Source organism: Rhipicephalus microplus, chromosome 1 (genome assembly GCF_043290135.1).
Source record: "Rhipicephalus microplus isolate Deutch F79 chromosome 1, USDA_Rmic, whole genome shotgun sequence".
In the NCBI taxonomy this organism is placed as follows: domain Eukaryota; kingdom Metazoa; phylum Arthropoda; class Arachnida; order Ixodida; family Ixodidae; genus Rhipicephalus; species Rhipicephalus microplus.
The window spans coordinates 287,405,570-287,422,672 of record NC_134700.1 but is presented as its reverse complement, the minus strand read 5'-3'; the positions used below and the strand labels follow the sequence as shown (position 1 = coordinate 287,422,672).

At 40.7% G+C, this 17,103-nt stretch overlaps 1 protein-coding gene across 1 annotated transcript in view; it reads left to right on the top strand.

Moving 5' to 3' along the window:
- Window positions 1-15,546, top strand: part of LOC119165509 (uncharacterized) — a 28,021-nt gene extending 12,475 nt beyond the window's left edge. Inside the window, exon 8 of the mRNA XM_075865085.1 lies at window positions 349-15,546. Within this exon, the coding sequence (XP_075721200.1) occupies window positions 349-456 (108 nt within the window). The 3' untranslated portion in view covers window positions 457-15,546. The remainder of the gene's footprint in view (window positions 1-348) is intronic.
- Window positions 15,547-17,103: the final 1,557 nt, after the last annotated feature.

Below are 17,103 nucleotides of genomic sequence, written 5' to 3'. Positions count from 1 at the left end.
TATGATTTGTTAGCGGGAACTCGGAGAATGAAAATATCTGAAGAAGTGTAATGAGAAATGCTTCCGCAAACGCGCTACAGCCCTGCCAAGCACGGACTATCGATGCCCTCCTGCTTACGGTGGCACCTCTGGTGGCCACTTTTGTCCACATATAAAACTTTCGCGGGAGTGTCACTATCAGAAAAAAAAAAGTACTAAAGGACCATGGTATCATGCAACCTACGTTAGTGCTGTTTTGATAACAGGCAGTGTGGCCAGCTAACAAGCAAGTAATTAATGCACTTTTCTTGACATCTCTCTGGCACCCTCCACCTTTCCTTTTTTTACCTGAACCTTGCGAACGAGCAGGTGGCCAAGAAGAAGCGCCCCTGCCAGCTCGCCTGCCTTGTCGCATTCATCTTGCTCATCGTCTGCATTGCTGTGGCTGCCATCGTATTCTTTCTCGTCCTTTCGTAGCCTTGACTGAGACATCGCAGGTCTTGCTGGCATTTGCCCACGGAGCTCATTCTTGTCCTTCTCCAAACTCTCTTCGACCGCACCTTCAGAAACATTTTGTTTCCTTCACTTTGCTCACTTCAGCTGTTTCGTCAAAGTGTACTCCCCTGTACGGGCATCGTGTGCAGGCCTCCTTCCTGAGGCACCTTTGTAGATATTAGGCGTGCCGGAGCGCGCTTGTGGTATTGATGTGAAAGCACAGTGAGAGGTCATTGTGAAGGATTGTTGATGGAGGTGCTTGTGTGTCTCCGTGCTTACTTATCATCATCACCAAGCCTTCTTCCTCTTCTTTTTGTACAAAGGACATCTGCTCAATGGAAACTCGATTGGTAAGAGGAAAGGCATGCCCATTTTAAAGCTGATTCTAAATATAGCTTGGCTGGTTTGACACGGGAAGGGTAGAAAAAGGGTGGCTTCTACCTTATTCTGTTCTGCCTCTGTGTTAGTGCATGCCATGTATATACATATACATATATATAAATAAAACTAGCTTTTATATTTCGTTCCATTTAATTACAATGGTACCTACACTCAGGCAATTCTCAGGAATGCTAGTTCATTTCTGTATTAGTTTCTGTACTCTTTGCTTTCTTTCCACCATTTACAACACAACAGCTTGCTGGATAAAAGAAGTTGGAGGCCTGTAAACATAAAAGAAGCATGCATTCCCAGGATGCACAGGAGAGGTTTAGCATCCATGCATTTTGGGCCAGATTGCATCAGTTGTATGCTTAAATATCATAACAGCACTTATTTTTATACATATTTCTTTCTTTAGAGATGTCTTATTGACATGGTACCCTGTGACCTGACCTTTTGTTGATAAGGAGTACATTTAGTGTTGCCTTCATTCACTACTACTTGACAAGTTATGAAAAAAATGAAACAAGGGAATGTAGATGATTGAGAAAAATAACACTGACTTACAATATTTTCTTATTCTTAGCTTGCCCCTCTTTCTCTGAGCTTTCATGTAGTATGACCTTCTGTTTGTGCCATACATGTGCTCTGCAGGCATCAATTTGCTGTTCTTTCAATATGAATGGCCCTTTGACCTTCATGGTGATACACTCATGAAGATGCCCGGTTAGTAATAGAGTAAGAGTTGAAGTGGCAAAAATATGTCTATACTGCTTCATATGGATCTATGCTTTAGAAGCCACACAGTGATAGTGCATAAGCTTGAACAAGAAGGTTAATATATTTCGCATACATATTTACATGATGTCACTTTTACTGATGTGTACTCACATCAGTCTGCTCTAAACATCTTTAAGCTGCACTGAGTCGGTTGTCTTTGGTACCATGCTCATTCTTGGTAATGGTTCAAGCATAGCATTTGCCTCCGTGTTTGCATAGTGCCCTTCTGCTAGTTTAGAGTTCTTGTTAGCCTTGTAGCTACGCGATGTTCTCCACTGGGATAAGTCTCAGTTATTCGCTAGCTTATAAACTTGCCAAATAGTTGATGATCTCACCTTTTATTAACATGTACCTCCGGTTGGCAGCTTGAATGCCTAGGTGATAGGTTTACCTCTTTCTCACAGAAGTTCTCTGTATCGTCACGTCACTGTAGGCACACACATGCAAGGCCAGTGCTTTGACTTTGCAGTGCCTGGCTAACACTTCCAGAAGGAGCTGCTTCATCTTATGTCGTAATTCCCGCAAAATTAAAAGGCACCAGGTCATAACTCCAACATATAAGAACACTAATTAAATTTGGGAACATTGTTTACTTGCAGTAATGAAGTTAAAACGGTGTGGTAACACTTCTTTGACTTGTTTACAGGCTGCTTATGCAGAGTTTACTTGAGCAATTTAAAGTTCAGTCGTTTAAACCGTGTTATCTGGATATAGGAACTTGTTTTTACTGATGAAGTTCGTGAATGAACATTTGGAAGTTTTTTAGTACATCTTTTTTGGCACTCATATGTTGCATGCTTTTATGATGAGACTACTGTGATATCTACTGAGATAGCTCAGTTTGAATGCGCATATAATTTTAGCAGGAATGTTGTAAGGTGTGTAATCATAAAATAGTTGTGATAAAGATATGGCTACCCATAGAATTCGATGGGAACAAAAAGTTATAATGGCTTATCTTTGTTTTTTTTTCAAGTAGGTGCTGTTTGTCAGCATAGTGCTATCATAAACAGGCAAGCATTTTTCGTCTTGTGAAATATTTACCCTTCCTAGAAAAAATGGGCAAATTTATTGTCTCACACGCACATTCCTGGATGGTATGAGTGCTTGTATTTAAAGGACACATTGCTCATTGAAGTAGAAAATAACATTGGAGACTTCGTTTATATTTCATTTGAACGCTGTGTATGAAAAAGTACAGAGTCCAATGCTGAATCGTGTATCCAAAGCTGATGAACCTGCCTATGTTTGGTTCCTTGTGATATACAAGATACTATGTGTTGCTACAAAGTATTTTTTTTCCATGGCCATGCACAAAATGTTGGGGATCTTGTTGACTAGCATAGCTTTAGGTGAGTGGGCAGCTATCGTGTGTGTTGCTCACAGAGGTGCCCATTGTGTCACAAGGGTCGCCGTACTTTTGCTGTTTTGCATTGTTATCTTGGCAATCTGTTTATGCGGAGTTGGTTTTGTTGTTGGAGCGCCGAAGTCTGTGTACCTGCAGTTTCGAGAACCGTGTCGTCCGTAATTTTCATGCCCTCTTTTATCAAGATTGTTTATATTTTGTGGAAGCGTGTGCTGGAGTTAGATCAGCTGCTTGTTGAAGCACACCGTTTACACCATTTCAAAAACTTTGGGTCATCAGCTTCCTCTCTTAGCTTCAATCCTGCTTGGCTGGTCTTTCTCTTCAGACACCTTCCTGTGTCGTCAAGGAAGGCTTGTACATAAAGAGCTGTATAGCAGTTGTAGACATTATTACAGTGTGCATATAGCATACAGTCTTCCTTCATAAGATAGAACTTGTACGATAGTACATACAACTATTATACATATATATATTATGTATATTGGTATGTGTATACATGGTGTTTTTTTTTTCTTTTTTGGAATTCACCTGCCACTTATGGAGAGTGACGGCTGCATAAACGTATCGTTACCAGCAACATCTTATTCTTGGGCATGTCAGAACGTGGACAAAAGTGGGTGTGGCTGTTTTACTCTATTGATTCATTTCCAATCATCATTCATGCATTCTGGCCATCACTTGATGCTGCCATAATTGAAAAGTCTGTACCTAACAGGTAGTGCTACATTTCAGAATATACCACTTTTTATTTGTAATGTATAAGCTTCCTAGATTATTGTAACAGTCTGAAGGAAGATGAATGTTTGTGAAGGCACCGAAAAAGAAAAGTGCCATTATGCTGACTTTTTAAAGACGATATTTTTTTGTGCACTCCGCAGTGATTCGTCATTCTTGCATCATTTAAACATTAATATTCAGTTTACCAGCATGTCTGCTTGGAGCTACAGCAGTACAGGAAAACTTCATGCTTCAATGTGTGAAAATAATTGAAATGTGACTTGGGCTTATATTACATCGTTAATATCATTTACAACAGAGAACATTTAGTAGGGGACATAGGCTTCACATGCCATGTCATTTTTAACAAAGTCCCACGGCAGTAAAATTGCAACAAATTCACTAATGTTTTTCACCATATTTTTATTTTTACATGCCCAAAGCTAACTAAAAGTCCTTTCAAGAAGGTACACACGTGAAAACATTGGAGCATCAAAATTTATAAAGTAAAAAATGGTCATTTATAGTGAAGCAGAATTGCATTCAAAGTGCTGGAATGGTTGTCATAGCAGCCAGTTGATCTTTTGAGCATGCATGTGATTATAAACTTCCCTGCTACTGAAAAAATGCTCTAAAGTTAATTTAATCACTTAAAGAAAAATAATTGATTGCCTGTTCCAATGCTTGTCAGTAGAGTTTTGCTGAATCTTGCACTTTAGTGCTATAATATCATCTATTTTACATTTCGAAGTAGCTGTGCTTCTTCTGTTAGCCCAATTTTTAAACAATGCCAACTGCTCGATGTTTGTTGCATGTTACTGCTAGTGTTAATGTTGGCATTCTACGGTTATGCCGTGTTGCATGAACTCGATTTGCATCTTTTTGCTGCATGCAGACTTCCTTCATTACGGTCTGTAAACATGCGGGCAAACTTGTTGAAAGCCTAGGCATGCCATTGAAACTGCTGAATGATTGAGGGCATACTTATGTAAGTGAAGCCCACATCTGAGATGATCACCTATAACAGTGCAACAGAATATGATGACTGCCGGAATTCCCCATGTTGCGTAGCGTAGCACTAAGAGTGTACTGTAGTGACATAGCTGTTGTGAGTTGGCAAGCCTGCCCTCACCAAACCTCGTAAAGGCTTATGAAGCTTGTATGTTATCAATGAAAGCAGCTGCACAAAATGCGTTTGATATTGCCAATAGGGCTCGAAGGCTCACTTATAGGGCGAGTTGCTTTCATGCTTCTATGACCACACCATTTCTACCATCCAACTACTATGTTGATAACCTTGCTGATTGGCAACAATCTGTATCAGTTTTTGCGTTGAACATCACCTGATCAAAATTTGTCTTACCATACGAAATTATCCGTACTTAAAAAATTGTATGAGTATGTTTCAGATTGGTGCATTTACATTGCCGAGGCTGTACTTGTAAGAGATGCTGTGTAGTATTTCACTGCATACTTTTCTTTTCTCCTATTACTATAATGTTTTTCTTCTGTTCTCGCTTCTGGTAAAAGTATCGAATGGAAAGGATCATCATGACAGCATGCACAATTGTGATTGTTATGATTAAACTAACCTACAAGTCTTCATTGTTGTAAACCTGAAAGCCCTCTATGTCCGCCTTATTGAAACAGTGGCTACAGTGCTCGGCGGTTGACCCAAAGGTAGCGGGTTTGATCCCAGCCATGGTGGTCGCATTTTGCTGGAGGTTAAATGGTATAGGCCTGTGTATTGTGCGATATCAGTGTACATTAAAGAACACTAGTGCGTCAAATATTCTTGAGCCCTCTAATACAGCGTCAAGAATAATAATGTTGTACTTTTTGGACGTAAACCCCCAGATATTATCATTATTAAGACCCTTTAAAGAAAATTTCCCACACTAATCAATTCAAATTCAAATTGAGCATTAATGTTATATTTGTGCTGCTGCTGTTTGCTGTTTGTGGCAGCTTCAATAAAAAACAAAGGGCTCAAAATGCGTGAGAAGATTTGTGGCATCACACTGGAATCTGGGACCGTATTCCGAGATGATTACTTACGGCAACAGTGTAGTTTGCATGGTGTGGAGTTTCACACGTTCTATAACTGAATCAAGTACATGCCTGTAATGTCATTGTTGCGTTAGCCGTCGGTGTTTTCAAATATCTCACAACACAAGAGTAAAGGCATTGGACACGTCAATAATGGCCAAAGTTTGGCATTTTTGAGTGTACAGCCTTCTGTGCCATGGCTAGTCCTGGCTTTGGCTTCTTAGGAAACAAAAATTGTTGAAAAAGTTTTCAGCGTTTGTAGTTTTTGTCATATTGTGCAAAGTGCAGTATAATTTTTCAAAGAATGCATGTTTGCGTGATACATATTTTTGTTGAGAGCTTAAAATAGCATACTCACAGAGTTCAGGCAATATGATGTGCACATATGCCATGGAACAATACTAGAATTTACCACCTACGGTATGGCACGAAAATTCTAAACTTTTCCATTAGTGGGGATAAAGTATGTTAGTTCATTCCATGTGTGTCAAGAGCCCCGTAGAACACTGTGGCGTTAAATTGACTTAGCCCGAAATATTAAATGATGCCATCAATTTTTAGCTTTTTCTCACCAGTCAATCAGTGGTCATCGAAAGTGACTACTTGGTGATATATCCATTAATGATAATCTCAGAATGCAGCCATATGGTCTAGTACTCGGAACTTTCCCATTATGCCTGCATGAGCTTAATATGACTGTTACTTATTGTAGTGTAGGAGCCAACTCTTTGGTGTTTCAAAAATAACCAAAGGATCTGATACAGCATATGGCAGCCACTGTTAAGGGTCTAAAGAAAAGTTGATAAATTTTCACTAGCTTCACTTCTACTACCACCAGTAAGCACAGCAAGTTAGCATCACTTGTCTGACCATGCTATGCTGCATTGGGCTAAACTTGGTGATAGATTACATTGAGAAGTCTGTTTATGTGGGTGTAGTCTAGTGCCGGCTTTTTTTTTTTTTTCAGGGCTTCAGATGCTTGGCAGTGGGACTCGTTGCATTGAAAAAACAATGAGAAATGTTACCTTGTTATATTTTAACACAATCTAACATGTAGTGTACATAACCTGAAATTGTAAGATAAAGAGAAACGTAGATGAGTTAGATTTAACTCACAAATGGCAAGCTACAGGGCTAAATGAATATAGGGGCCGTGCAAAATGAGAACAAGACAAGCCTTTGCTTGTTTTTACTCTTTCCTTATCTGTTTAGTGCTGTGTTTTGTTAATGGCGAAAAGGTGAAGGATTTCATTTAAGTTTATGTATATACACTATTTAGGGAGTGTTCATGTAAGGAACATGATGTGCGCAATATTATATAGTCTTACTCGCATCTTCTAGTGTGCTGCTTCAGATGACAGGGGGTTTCGTTAATGCTTACTGTACAACAGTATGGCATCATTCATGATATCAGTGTATAACCCTTTACATTATTTGGATAGAGTCATCTGCCTTGCAACCCTAGGCTGCATCTAAGGCTTCACACAGTCATATTTACGCTTGTAATTTGAAACAAGTTGCTGTGGTTGCCCAGAAATAGCTTGCCCAACCTTTGCTTCTGGCCCAAAATGCTCTTTCGTGAAATACTATTATCAGTTGTATTGCTTCAAAATCTGAACAAAGATGTCTTCTGTACAGACAGTCGTGTACCCCATCCTGCATCTGGCATGCCCACTAATTGGTCCGTAAAGGCGGGTTACATGTCATGACTAATAATTCCTCTCCTTTTGTAACAGATCTGCATGAGTAAAAACAAAACACCTTGTATATATATACATGCATAAGACACTTCTTTGAATACAGCACTTTACTTGAAGCGCTCGCTCAGTGGAAATACTGTTCAAAGTACGTAAACAATGTCTTGTTTTAGTCATAAGCTCTTGCGGGCACCGATTCTGTTGTCTTTCCTTTTGTTTTTCTGGTGCCTTTCGGCTGCTGGTGGTTTGGTCTCATTGCGAGAGTCTGTGATATAATTTTGAATGTGGAAGCTAATCCCGAGTGCTCACAGCCAGCTCCTCGAAATGATAGCATTTCAGAATTTTTCCATTGTCACCAACTTTTTTCTGCTACTGCATTTTTTCGATTTGACTCTGCCATCCAACACTCAACTCATTCTAAAAAAAAAAAGTGAATGCACGCACACTGTAGGTATACCTGCCATCAAGGTATATTGAGTTGCTATTGATCATGTTGGCTCAATGTCCCTAGGAGGCTTTGTATTGTCTGTCTTCTCAGTGTTCTCTCAACTAGTAACATCACTCAAACCACATTGTGTGTCCAGCATGTTTTCATCTTTAGGACGTAACTAAAACATTTTCTTTTTACCTACTTTCTGAGGTTCATTTTCATAAGGCAATATTTGTTCCACTTTAGCATACACCAAGCTGTATTCAGTGGAGGCTGAGCAAAGGAATGCTATTACATTTGTCATAATGTATGTGTGATATTGCATAGGGAGTGATACTTCATCCATCTTTCTCACTTGTGTTGTATGTTTTCATGTCTTGTTGAATTGTGCATCTTGTTGTGGTCAGCCACAACAAAAATATTTGTCATACATTCTACAGAATGTGTCCCATTGCAATGCTTTTGTATACACAGCTCATGACAAGTTTTTTTTTTTTTCACTTTTGGTGATACCATTTAAGCGATATTACCCCAATTCTTGGTTGTGCAGTGAAACATTCACTTTGCATGTGCTTAGACGAGCGACCAAGCGATTCCGCATTTCGTTTGTCAGTTTCTTCATTAAACTTTCTTAGCATGTTTCATAATGTTGCACTGAGCTTTTAAAGAAAGCATGCTCAGTGTGATGATGTGGGAAATGCAATAGCGAGTTGCCTAGATGGCTGTGGTGCTTTCGCAGTTGGCCAACCTTACGTGTGCATGCATGCTTTTATATGTGTGTGAACATGCTTTCGTCCTAATCGCACACTATACTTGAGTACTAGTCTTTTTCAGAAGAGGCTTGGGAGATGCTGCCTCTGTGAAAGCTATGTCAACTGCCTGTGTTTCGTCATACGTGCATTCTTTCTTGTTACCTACGAGTGAGGATATATTTCTAGTATCATTAACACAGTGTTGTCACCCTATGTGTGAAGAAATATATGTGCCTTACTTACGAATGAATTCATTCGCTCTCTGTGCAACTCTGGGCTAAGCTGTTTTTGAGTCATGATTGAAGCATTGACCCAAGTGCTTCTTATTGTGTAGCTTGCGCATATAACTCTACACTGCTAGCCCTTATATCTAACAAACACTGTTACTCCTGCAGCAATCTTTAGTGTTGCCATACAGCAAGATAGCTGTGCATGTGCACTGCAGCTCCACATGTAATGCATTTGAACTACTCGGTAGGTAGTGTTGGCTTTATACTCTAGCCAGAGTTCAGACATAGCATTTAAAGAAAAAAAAGAAAGGCCTCTGTTTTGCAGGTTGTTTCTTTCCTCCCATTGTTCTCGTGTTAGAAATTTTTCTGGGACAGTGTGGCAGGCTGGTTTAAATGTTTCAAAGTTTATGCCAGGGAACACTTAAACGCTGTTGTGGAACTCGGCTGCACGTTATGTGACCAGGCTTGAAGCATAATCTGTTTGGCTGCTGTTAGGGAAGAAAGCCGATTCCTATGATGTGTGAGGCTGAAAGCAACTATTGTAGATGACCTCTTGCCGAAATGTTGTCTTTCCATTAGGGTAACGGTCTTTTGTTTCATGCAAAGTGTTGTTTGTCTGCATTGTCCATTCGGACAGGTGCATGCTTCTAAACGATCCCGAATGCAATAAATTGCAAGTAGCATGTGCTGCACATCTATAGAAATGCTAGTGTCTTCTAAGAATCATATTTATTTGTATTAGTATCTTGTTACTCAATCTGCTTTTTTGTATAGCATCAAAAACTTGGAAAAAAAGATCAAAAACAGCGTTAATACACTTGAACATAGTGATACGAATATGAACGGCTTTTGGGAAATTGGTTATATCTTAACAGTGGCATAGTTCAAATGTATTTCGTGGTCTTATTTTGTGAAATTGCCAGACTGTAGCATTCCTGGTTCTATAAATGAGCTGGTCTCTGAATTTTTTATCTTGTTCTCTTTGTGGCAGTGGAATCAACACAGACACATTTGTGATATCTACTTTTGAGGTCTTGCCTCTATTTCACGAGCAAGATGCCTGCCTACATTTTATTAGCAATTACTGCAAAAAAGAAATGAGTGCTTGTTTGATCACATAGCTGGAATGCCGATGAAGCCATTGATAGTTAAAGGATTGTACTTTACAGCCCTCAAGCATGCTCATTATTTTTTTTTCATCAGCTGAGTGCTTTATTTTGAGAAAAAAAAGGGAATAATTGTTACTGTTCTAACTTATCAACTCTCAAGAGCTAAAAGTCGTGTTCAATTCATTTGTATTCTTTGTTTGTTTAGTCTATTGATTACGCTTTGTGAGTAGGAATAAAAATGAAAATTCTCAAACTCCTAACACTGTAGTGATAGTTAGTGGTCAACCTGGCAGCTCAGCATGGTGTTTTCAACAGTTATGTTTATCAGCTGTTCTTCTAAGCACATGCCATGGCATTTCATTGGTATATCGAAAACCTGTATTAAAATTTTTTGGAACTCACTTCAAAAAAGATAACTTATTTGATTTCTAACTAAATTTTATTCCCTCATTCACACTTGTGCAGTGCTTTCATGACATATGTGAAGCTCTGCAGGAGCTAACATGATGGTCTGCTGTTACCTGGGGATGCTTATATTAAAGAAAACGAAAGATAGTAGTGCACAGGTACAATTGTGGCCGCCTCGAAGCAGGCACGCGCATGTTAGGGTTAACACATGACTTTGAAGGCGAGTGTACTACACGGGGAGCACCGAGAGCAATTTTGTGGCCTAGAGGGCCTGTGGACGCCACTCAAAAGTCCTGAGTGCATGTGCATTATGACCACCCCAAGTGTCGCTGGCTAATCCACCACTTGGTCTCTGTTACAGACATCTCGTGATGTTGAGTACTTCAGGCTTCAATGAAATGAGGTGTCTTGTTAGGGCTAGTGGTTAGGTATCTAAGGCTCGCAATGTTGGCATAATATCTGTATTGGTGATTATTGCATATAGCTTTAAATAACCTTCAAAAGCAAACATCGTAACAACTTCTAATTGAGCATACTTACTATATATCTTTTGTACGTCTATGGGTTGTTGGCCTGTCTTCTTTTTTAATTATCAGTTGATAGTTACTTTGCATACTCTCCCATGCTGGCTTTTTATGAACCGCCATAAGTAGCCTTGTAGTAACACAGAAGTGGTGTCGTGCTTTTATAATTTGACTTTAGGGAACAGACCTTATGCTTTGCAATATCAAATAAATTATTGACCTAGCAAAAGCATAATAAATCTGCACATGTTGTGCCCTCGTGTATGTTATCTCTATTCTTAAACATCATTTTGTCTTTTTAGCAAGACTAATTAATCATGCAGGTTTTTTCTAAATAACTTATCTGGTTAACTTATTCAGGTTACATTATGTAAGCTTGAATAGTTTTTGAGAGTGTTCTTGGTTATGCGAGTTGTGAAAAGCAAACAGCCATTGTTTGCTAGAGAATGTAATTTATAGTATATTGCTTTATGGTTGACCTGTTAGATATCACAAACACTTCTTATCAACACATCACCTTGTTTGCAGCCTCTTACTTGGCATGATAGTTATACAGAGCTATTCCTTGCACATGGTTCCAAGGTATGGTTTCAATGGGCCAGCTCAATATTTATCTCTGGAAAAAGAAAATCAGGAACATGCTGAAGGTTTTTTAATTCATACATGATTCAGAGTGCTGGGAAGATAAAGTAAGCCCTATCAGTACAGATAGCATGTGGTCACTTGTGGTATTCATAAGCACTATGTTATAACTGCACGTTAAGGACTGTAGCTTGAAAGTTGCACTAAGGTGTGGCACTGTCGTTGGAATAGAATAGTTTATCTGAAGTTTTCTTCGACTCAAGAATATTTGCACCTTTTCAAAGCACTTCTGCTGTATGAGGAAATGTCCTTAGTTGTCACCTTGTTTACACTGTCACCAGGTTGATCAGTTGTAAATTTTAATTCTTTATATACATGCCACTAATATTTTCAAATGAGCATTCAGTTTGGTGCCTACAACTGGTCATGTGTGGCCTGTGTGACATATAATGAAGAAAATTAGAATAATCATCTAGCTTCATTTTTGCTTGCTTCCTGCAACCTCTGCCTGCCTTGGTAAGGAAGGTGTAATTGAGATTTTTGGTGTCAATAATGTCTTGGTGTTAAAATACTTCCATGTTTATCTCTCATAAACCTTTCATCTTGGAAATAGTTGACTGTTGGACAAGTTGGTGCTTAGACATAGACAGCATTGTGAGGGCACAACTAAACATAACACAGGAAGAGCTTGTCCTCCTCTGTCTCTTCTTGTGTGTTGTGTTTAGTCGCACCCTCACGATGGTTTCTTTCATCTTGGATGTCTGTCTAGAATCACTTGATCAGGTGAACCTTTGGCAGTGAAATAAACTAAAGATGGCACCAGAATATTTCATGGGAGAGAGGCAAGGCAGTATATGAAGGCATTTAATTAGCATTGGTGTGAGAGGGGCAATAAGGGGTTGGGGGTCCCTCCTCTCTTTAGAGCCACTCCTGGAGTTGGCTGCTCATTTGCTAGATAACTAACGTTCTTCACTTTTTATGAAAGGAGCTGCACTTGAAAGCAATATTAAATGTTAGTTCTGCTGTGAGCAAGATGTAATTTCTGCAGGTTGCTTCTCTGTGCAATTGAGGACTACTGCTCTTGATGTACCTCCGTAGACTTTACACTATGTGCATGTTTTCATTGTGCCACTGTATGGGGAGAACAAAGCATGTTGAGCTCCTTTGCCAATAGAAGCCCATGTTGTTCATGCATTTCTTAAGACTGCACTGCCAGTGTTCTTAGTTGATGCTGTCCTCTGTCTTGTACATTGTTTGAAAGCTTTTATGTGCCTTTTAATTCGTTTCAACAGTGCTGTTTAAGGGAAAAGCTTCGCTAGACCATTATTCTTTATTTTTTTCATTAGATCTAAAGTACTTAACATGGAAATTTAAACATTAACTCTATGGTGAAACCAAGCATAATTCTTGCAAGAGTACATTCTTTTGGTTGTAGAACTGAACAATAAAATCAGTGCCGTTACCCACGGGCACTGAATTTACTTCTTCCCATGGGAGGCAGCACATGTGTGTGAATTATGCCCTATAGGTTGATGGCCAGGTGATTCAATGGACCATTGTCCTATTGTTGCCATGATGTCAGACCGTGTACGGTAGACGCTGCGGCGTAGCAAGAACATTCCTTTTAATCATTAGCATATGTCGTCTTCAACTGTCACTGTCTTTAGTACAAGTGAGGCTCAAAAGATGAAACACATGGATGAAAATGAAAATACCAATTGTTTATCAATATGCGATTTGTTGCTCGCTTGAGTTTATTTCTGAGACGTGCTCTGTAGGAAGAAGTCTAGATGTGTGATGGAGGGTTATGAGTTGCAAACGTGAACATACTGCATCTTGCAGGACTTTCATTAATGGTACGGCACAGTCATTGTGCTGACATTGATGTTTTCAGGACTGTTGCTGTACAGGATTCAGTATATATCACTGTATTAACAAAACAATGAACTCAGGATATTAAATTAATTGGCTTCAAGCATCTTAAACTTTCCTGCGACATTCTCTTAGAATGGTCAGGCTAAAATTTCTCTAAATGCAACAATATACACATATACCTGTCACCAAGATCTGTAGCTCTTTAAATGTATGTATGAACTTTTTTAGAAATATGTATGAACTTCAGTGACCACCTCCTCATGTTCACTTCTGAAGCAGCTCTGTTTTGATATAATTTTCTTTCTGTCATGCTTGAGATGAATCAATGCAAAAGTCACAGTAGAATGGAACGATCGAACTAATTAGTAACTTCATATATATGTGTAACTTCTGTATTCGCACGAATTCAGTGCGACAGTTCTTGTTTCAAGATAACCATCTTGCTTTACATTTAGAAACATTCGCTAAATAAATCGTGCGACTTTTCCATGTAGACTCTTCTGTCTTTGACAAGCTCATATGCAAGGTCGCCAAGCCACGCAGGAAAGCGAGACTCTTTGGGGCTGATAGCGTGGGTTATTGAATGCAACCATGCAACCATAGATAACGTAGATAACGGCAGAGATATTGCAAAGACAATTACTGCAGCGTGAATTCATTATGTTGACACGTTAGTTTCAGTGTCCCAGTCGCTTTATGTGATGTTAGCTTAAGGACTTGTCATGACACTGTACTCATACGGTTAATCTTGCATCTTTAAGCATATTAGCGCCGCAGCCCCTGTCAATGTGTGAGATAACAAGCACAAAGCTGGTGACGACTGTGGTAGCGACAACAATCTGTTATGAGTGACGTTTCAGTCGTGCATGTGCATCCGCGCTGACATCAGCGTATTTGGAGGTAGGTGTGCTTATGGATAACGGATTGCCATTCGTAGTAAGGACGTCTGTATGAAATCAACAGACACAACTGTGTCATGCATTGTTAATTTGTGTCGCTGTAATGTTTTCTGGTTACAGTCTTGCTGTATATTTGTATGCGATCTCTTAATATTCGGGCAAATAATTCTACAATGCGTGAGATAGTGCAACTTAAAGATGTCAAACCTAGCTACTAAACATTTTTTTTTCAACGAAGCATTTGTTCGCACTTTAGTTTTGCTTCTGCTTGAGTTTACTACTAATGTCTCTTCGCCCATGGTAGAAATACGTTTATGTGGACTATTGTGCAATTTTCAGCCGGTAGCAGTTGATTTTTACTGGTCGTATTCGAAATGACGAGCGAATTGCATTTAAATGTTTCTACATGGAACGAGTGAAGAAACCTGTCTTGCAAATCGTTGCTTGTTTATTTTGAAGCAAATCTGTGCAGAACATTCTGATGTCAGTAATGCGGTCTGCGACAGCACCACGTTCCAAGTCTGCATCTGGTGTAGTGCGAAATGTATTGTTTTTTTTTCTTTATCTTCCTCAAAAGAAACACGTGTTGACTTATGTCGGTTTGGCTAACAGTAGTCGAAAGCAACAATGAAGACAAAACGAGTGAAATATTTGGAAACTGAACATTTCTTTCTTGTTTCTAACGACGAAGTCCCAGGGACCAACAGTGCATGCTGACAGAGTTGTAACGTAGAAATTCTAGTCCAGTGTAAGCACCGCGTGGTAGTGGAGCTGTAGTCCTTGTTGCGCAGCAGAAACTCGGTTAACTATACGGGCACTGTGGGGTTGCCCGTAAAACAGGTCGGCATGCGGTATAGTGACACGGCCCCAGTTGTGCCGCAATAGTACGGCACGCCCGCAGACTTAGCACGCAGGAAGTCCGCGCCTCGCCGCTTCTGCGCGTGATTTGTATAGCTCACCCCACCGTGGTAGTGCACGAACAGTTGATCGGGGTGAACCGAGTGTATTGTGTGTGTCGGGTTCCTTCTTTTCTGTAGAATAACCAAACGCGCATGCGCCAGTTGCTGGGCATTGTAGATTGCCGCTTCGCCGCACGTGATGAACTGCGTACAGTGTGCTGTGTGTGACGAAGCTGTGTCTCACCTTATCGACTCAATCTGGGAGCGTTGCTTGTCTCATTTCGAAGAGGAGGAGCCTGTGAAATTCGCGACGATTTCCTTATGAATGGTTTTAGCGATCAATAAAAAACGGTCGCTCACTTGGACTGTGACGAGCTGTTGCTTTCTGTGAATTATTCCACCACTCTGTGCCCATTGCCGGCCAGAACACCGGGCCAGTGTCATGCTGACAGGTACGTCACTCGCACCAAGAATGACAGTATGACAGTAGGCGTGCGCGCAGAAAAAAAAAAGGGGGGGGGGGGGCTCTCCTATAATACCTAGCAGGGGCGCCTTCCTCCCGAATACCTCGTGTTGGCATAATTTACTGACAGTAAGGACATTCGGAGGAGTTTGCAAAGAGGGAATGGGAACGCCGCCGTGAAACTTCGTCCACTCCTGCGCACGCCTATGAGTATGAACGATGCGCGTTTAGGAAAGGGCAAATGGGATGAATCTTGCAGTTAATCACACCAGGGAGAGACAGATTCATGGCCAGCACTTGTACAGCGGCGGTCAAAATTTTGCGGACCACGGAAACACGTGTCAAGCTAAATCCCCTATACTTACGAAGTATAGGGGCTTTATGTCAAGCTAGAGTTACTGTATATTCTACCTTTAGGTAGCATATAAAGTAACTATGTCAAGCAGCACAGCGGCGCAGTCTGACGGTTTCCTGCGAAGCTCGAGAGCGCACGCGCGCCCTTTCTTTCCTGCCAGCCTGCTCTATCGCTCTGCTCGACAGCGGGCGCACCCGAGTGCCAGAAGCAGCTCAAAGTGTCACTCTTGCTGTCGCCACGGAAACACCAAGCGATTATATCGAGACGAAAACACGTAACTTGTACTGACGATGCTTGGTGCGCGCCGCATTCTGCGCATTAGTCCTGCAGACGCTCCGCGACAACGAAAACATGCATGCGGTGTCAGTTTCTCGAAAATAGGCCCTAATGATAAGGGTACTGAACAGATTTCATTCGTGAAAGACATGTCTGCTGGAATTTCGCGTGGTGTTCTGCGCAAGTGTCGGGGACTAAAGCGTAGAGTGCGGCGCGTACAATCGGGCACTACCAGTACGAGTTACTTCTTGTCCTCTAGATATCATCGCTCGGTGTTTCCGCGGTGCCAGAAGTGACATCTCGCGCTTCTTCTGGCGTTCCGGTGCGCGCGCTGTTGAAGAGAAGAAACAAGCAGGCTGACACGAAAAAAAGGACGCGCGTGCGCAGTGCGCTGTCTCTAGCTTTGCAGGCAGCCGTCAGACGGCGCCCCGGTGCTGTTTGACACGGTGATTTTTGGATATCAAGGGAGCGTACGATAGCGTGGTTCAAGAGGAATTGTGGGGAATACTGGACACACTAGGCGTGGAACATGTAGTCACTAATCTTTTAAAGGATATCTATAAAGGTAACAAGGTAGTTATAAAGTGGGGAAGACAGGTATCCAAGCCTGCAGAGGTAAAACGGGGGCTTAGACAGGGGTGTCCCCTGTCACCCTTATTATTCATGATGTACCTACAAGGATTAGAGGCCAAATTAGAGGGAAGTGGACTGGGCTTATACCTCTCTTTAGTCAAACAAGGAAAACTCATTGATCAGGCACTACCAGCATTAATGTACGCAGATGATATAGTGCTAATGGCCAACAACAAGGAAGATTTGCAGAGATTGATGGACATC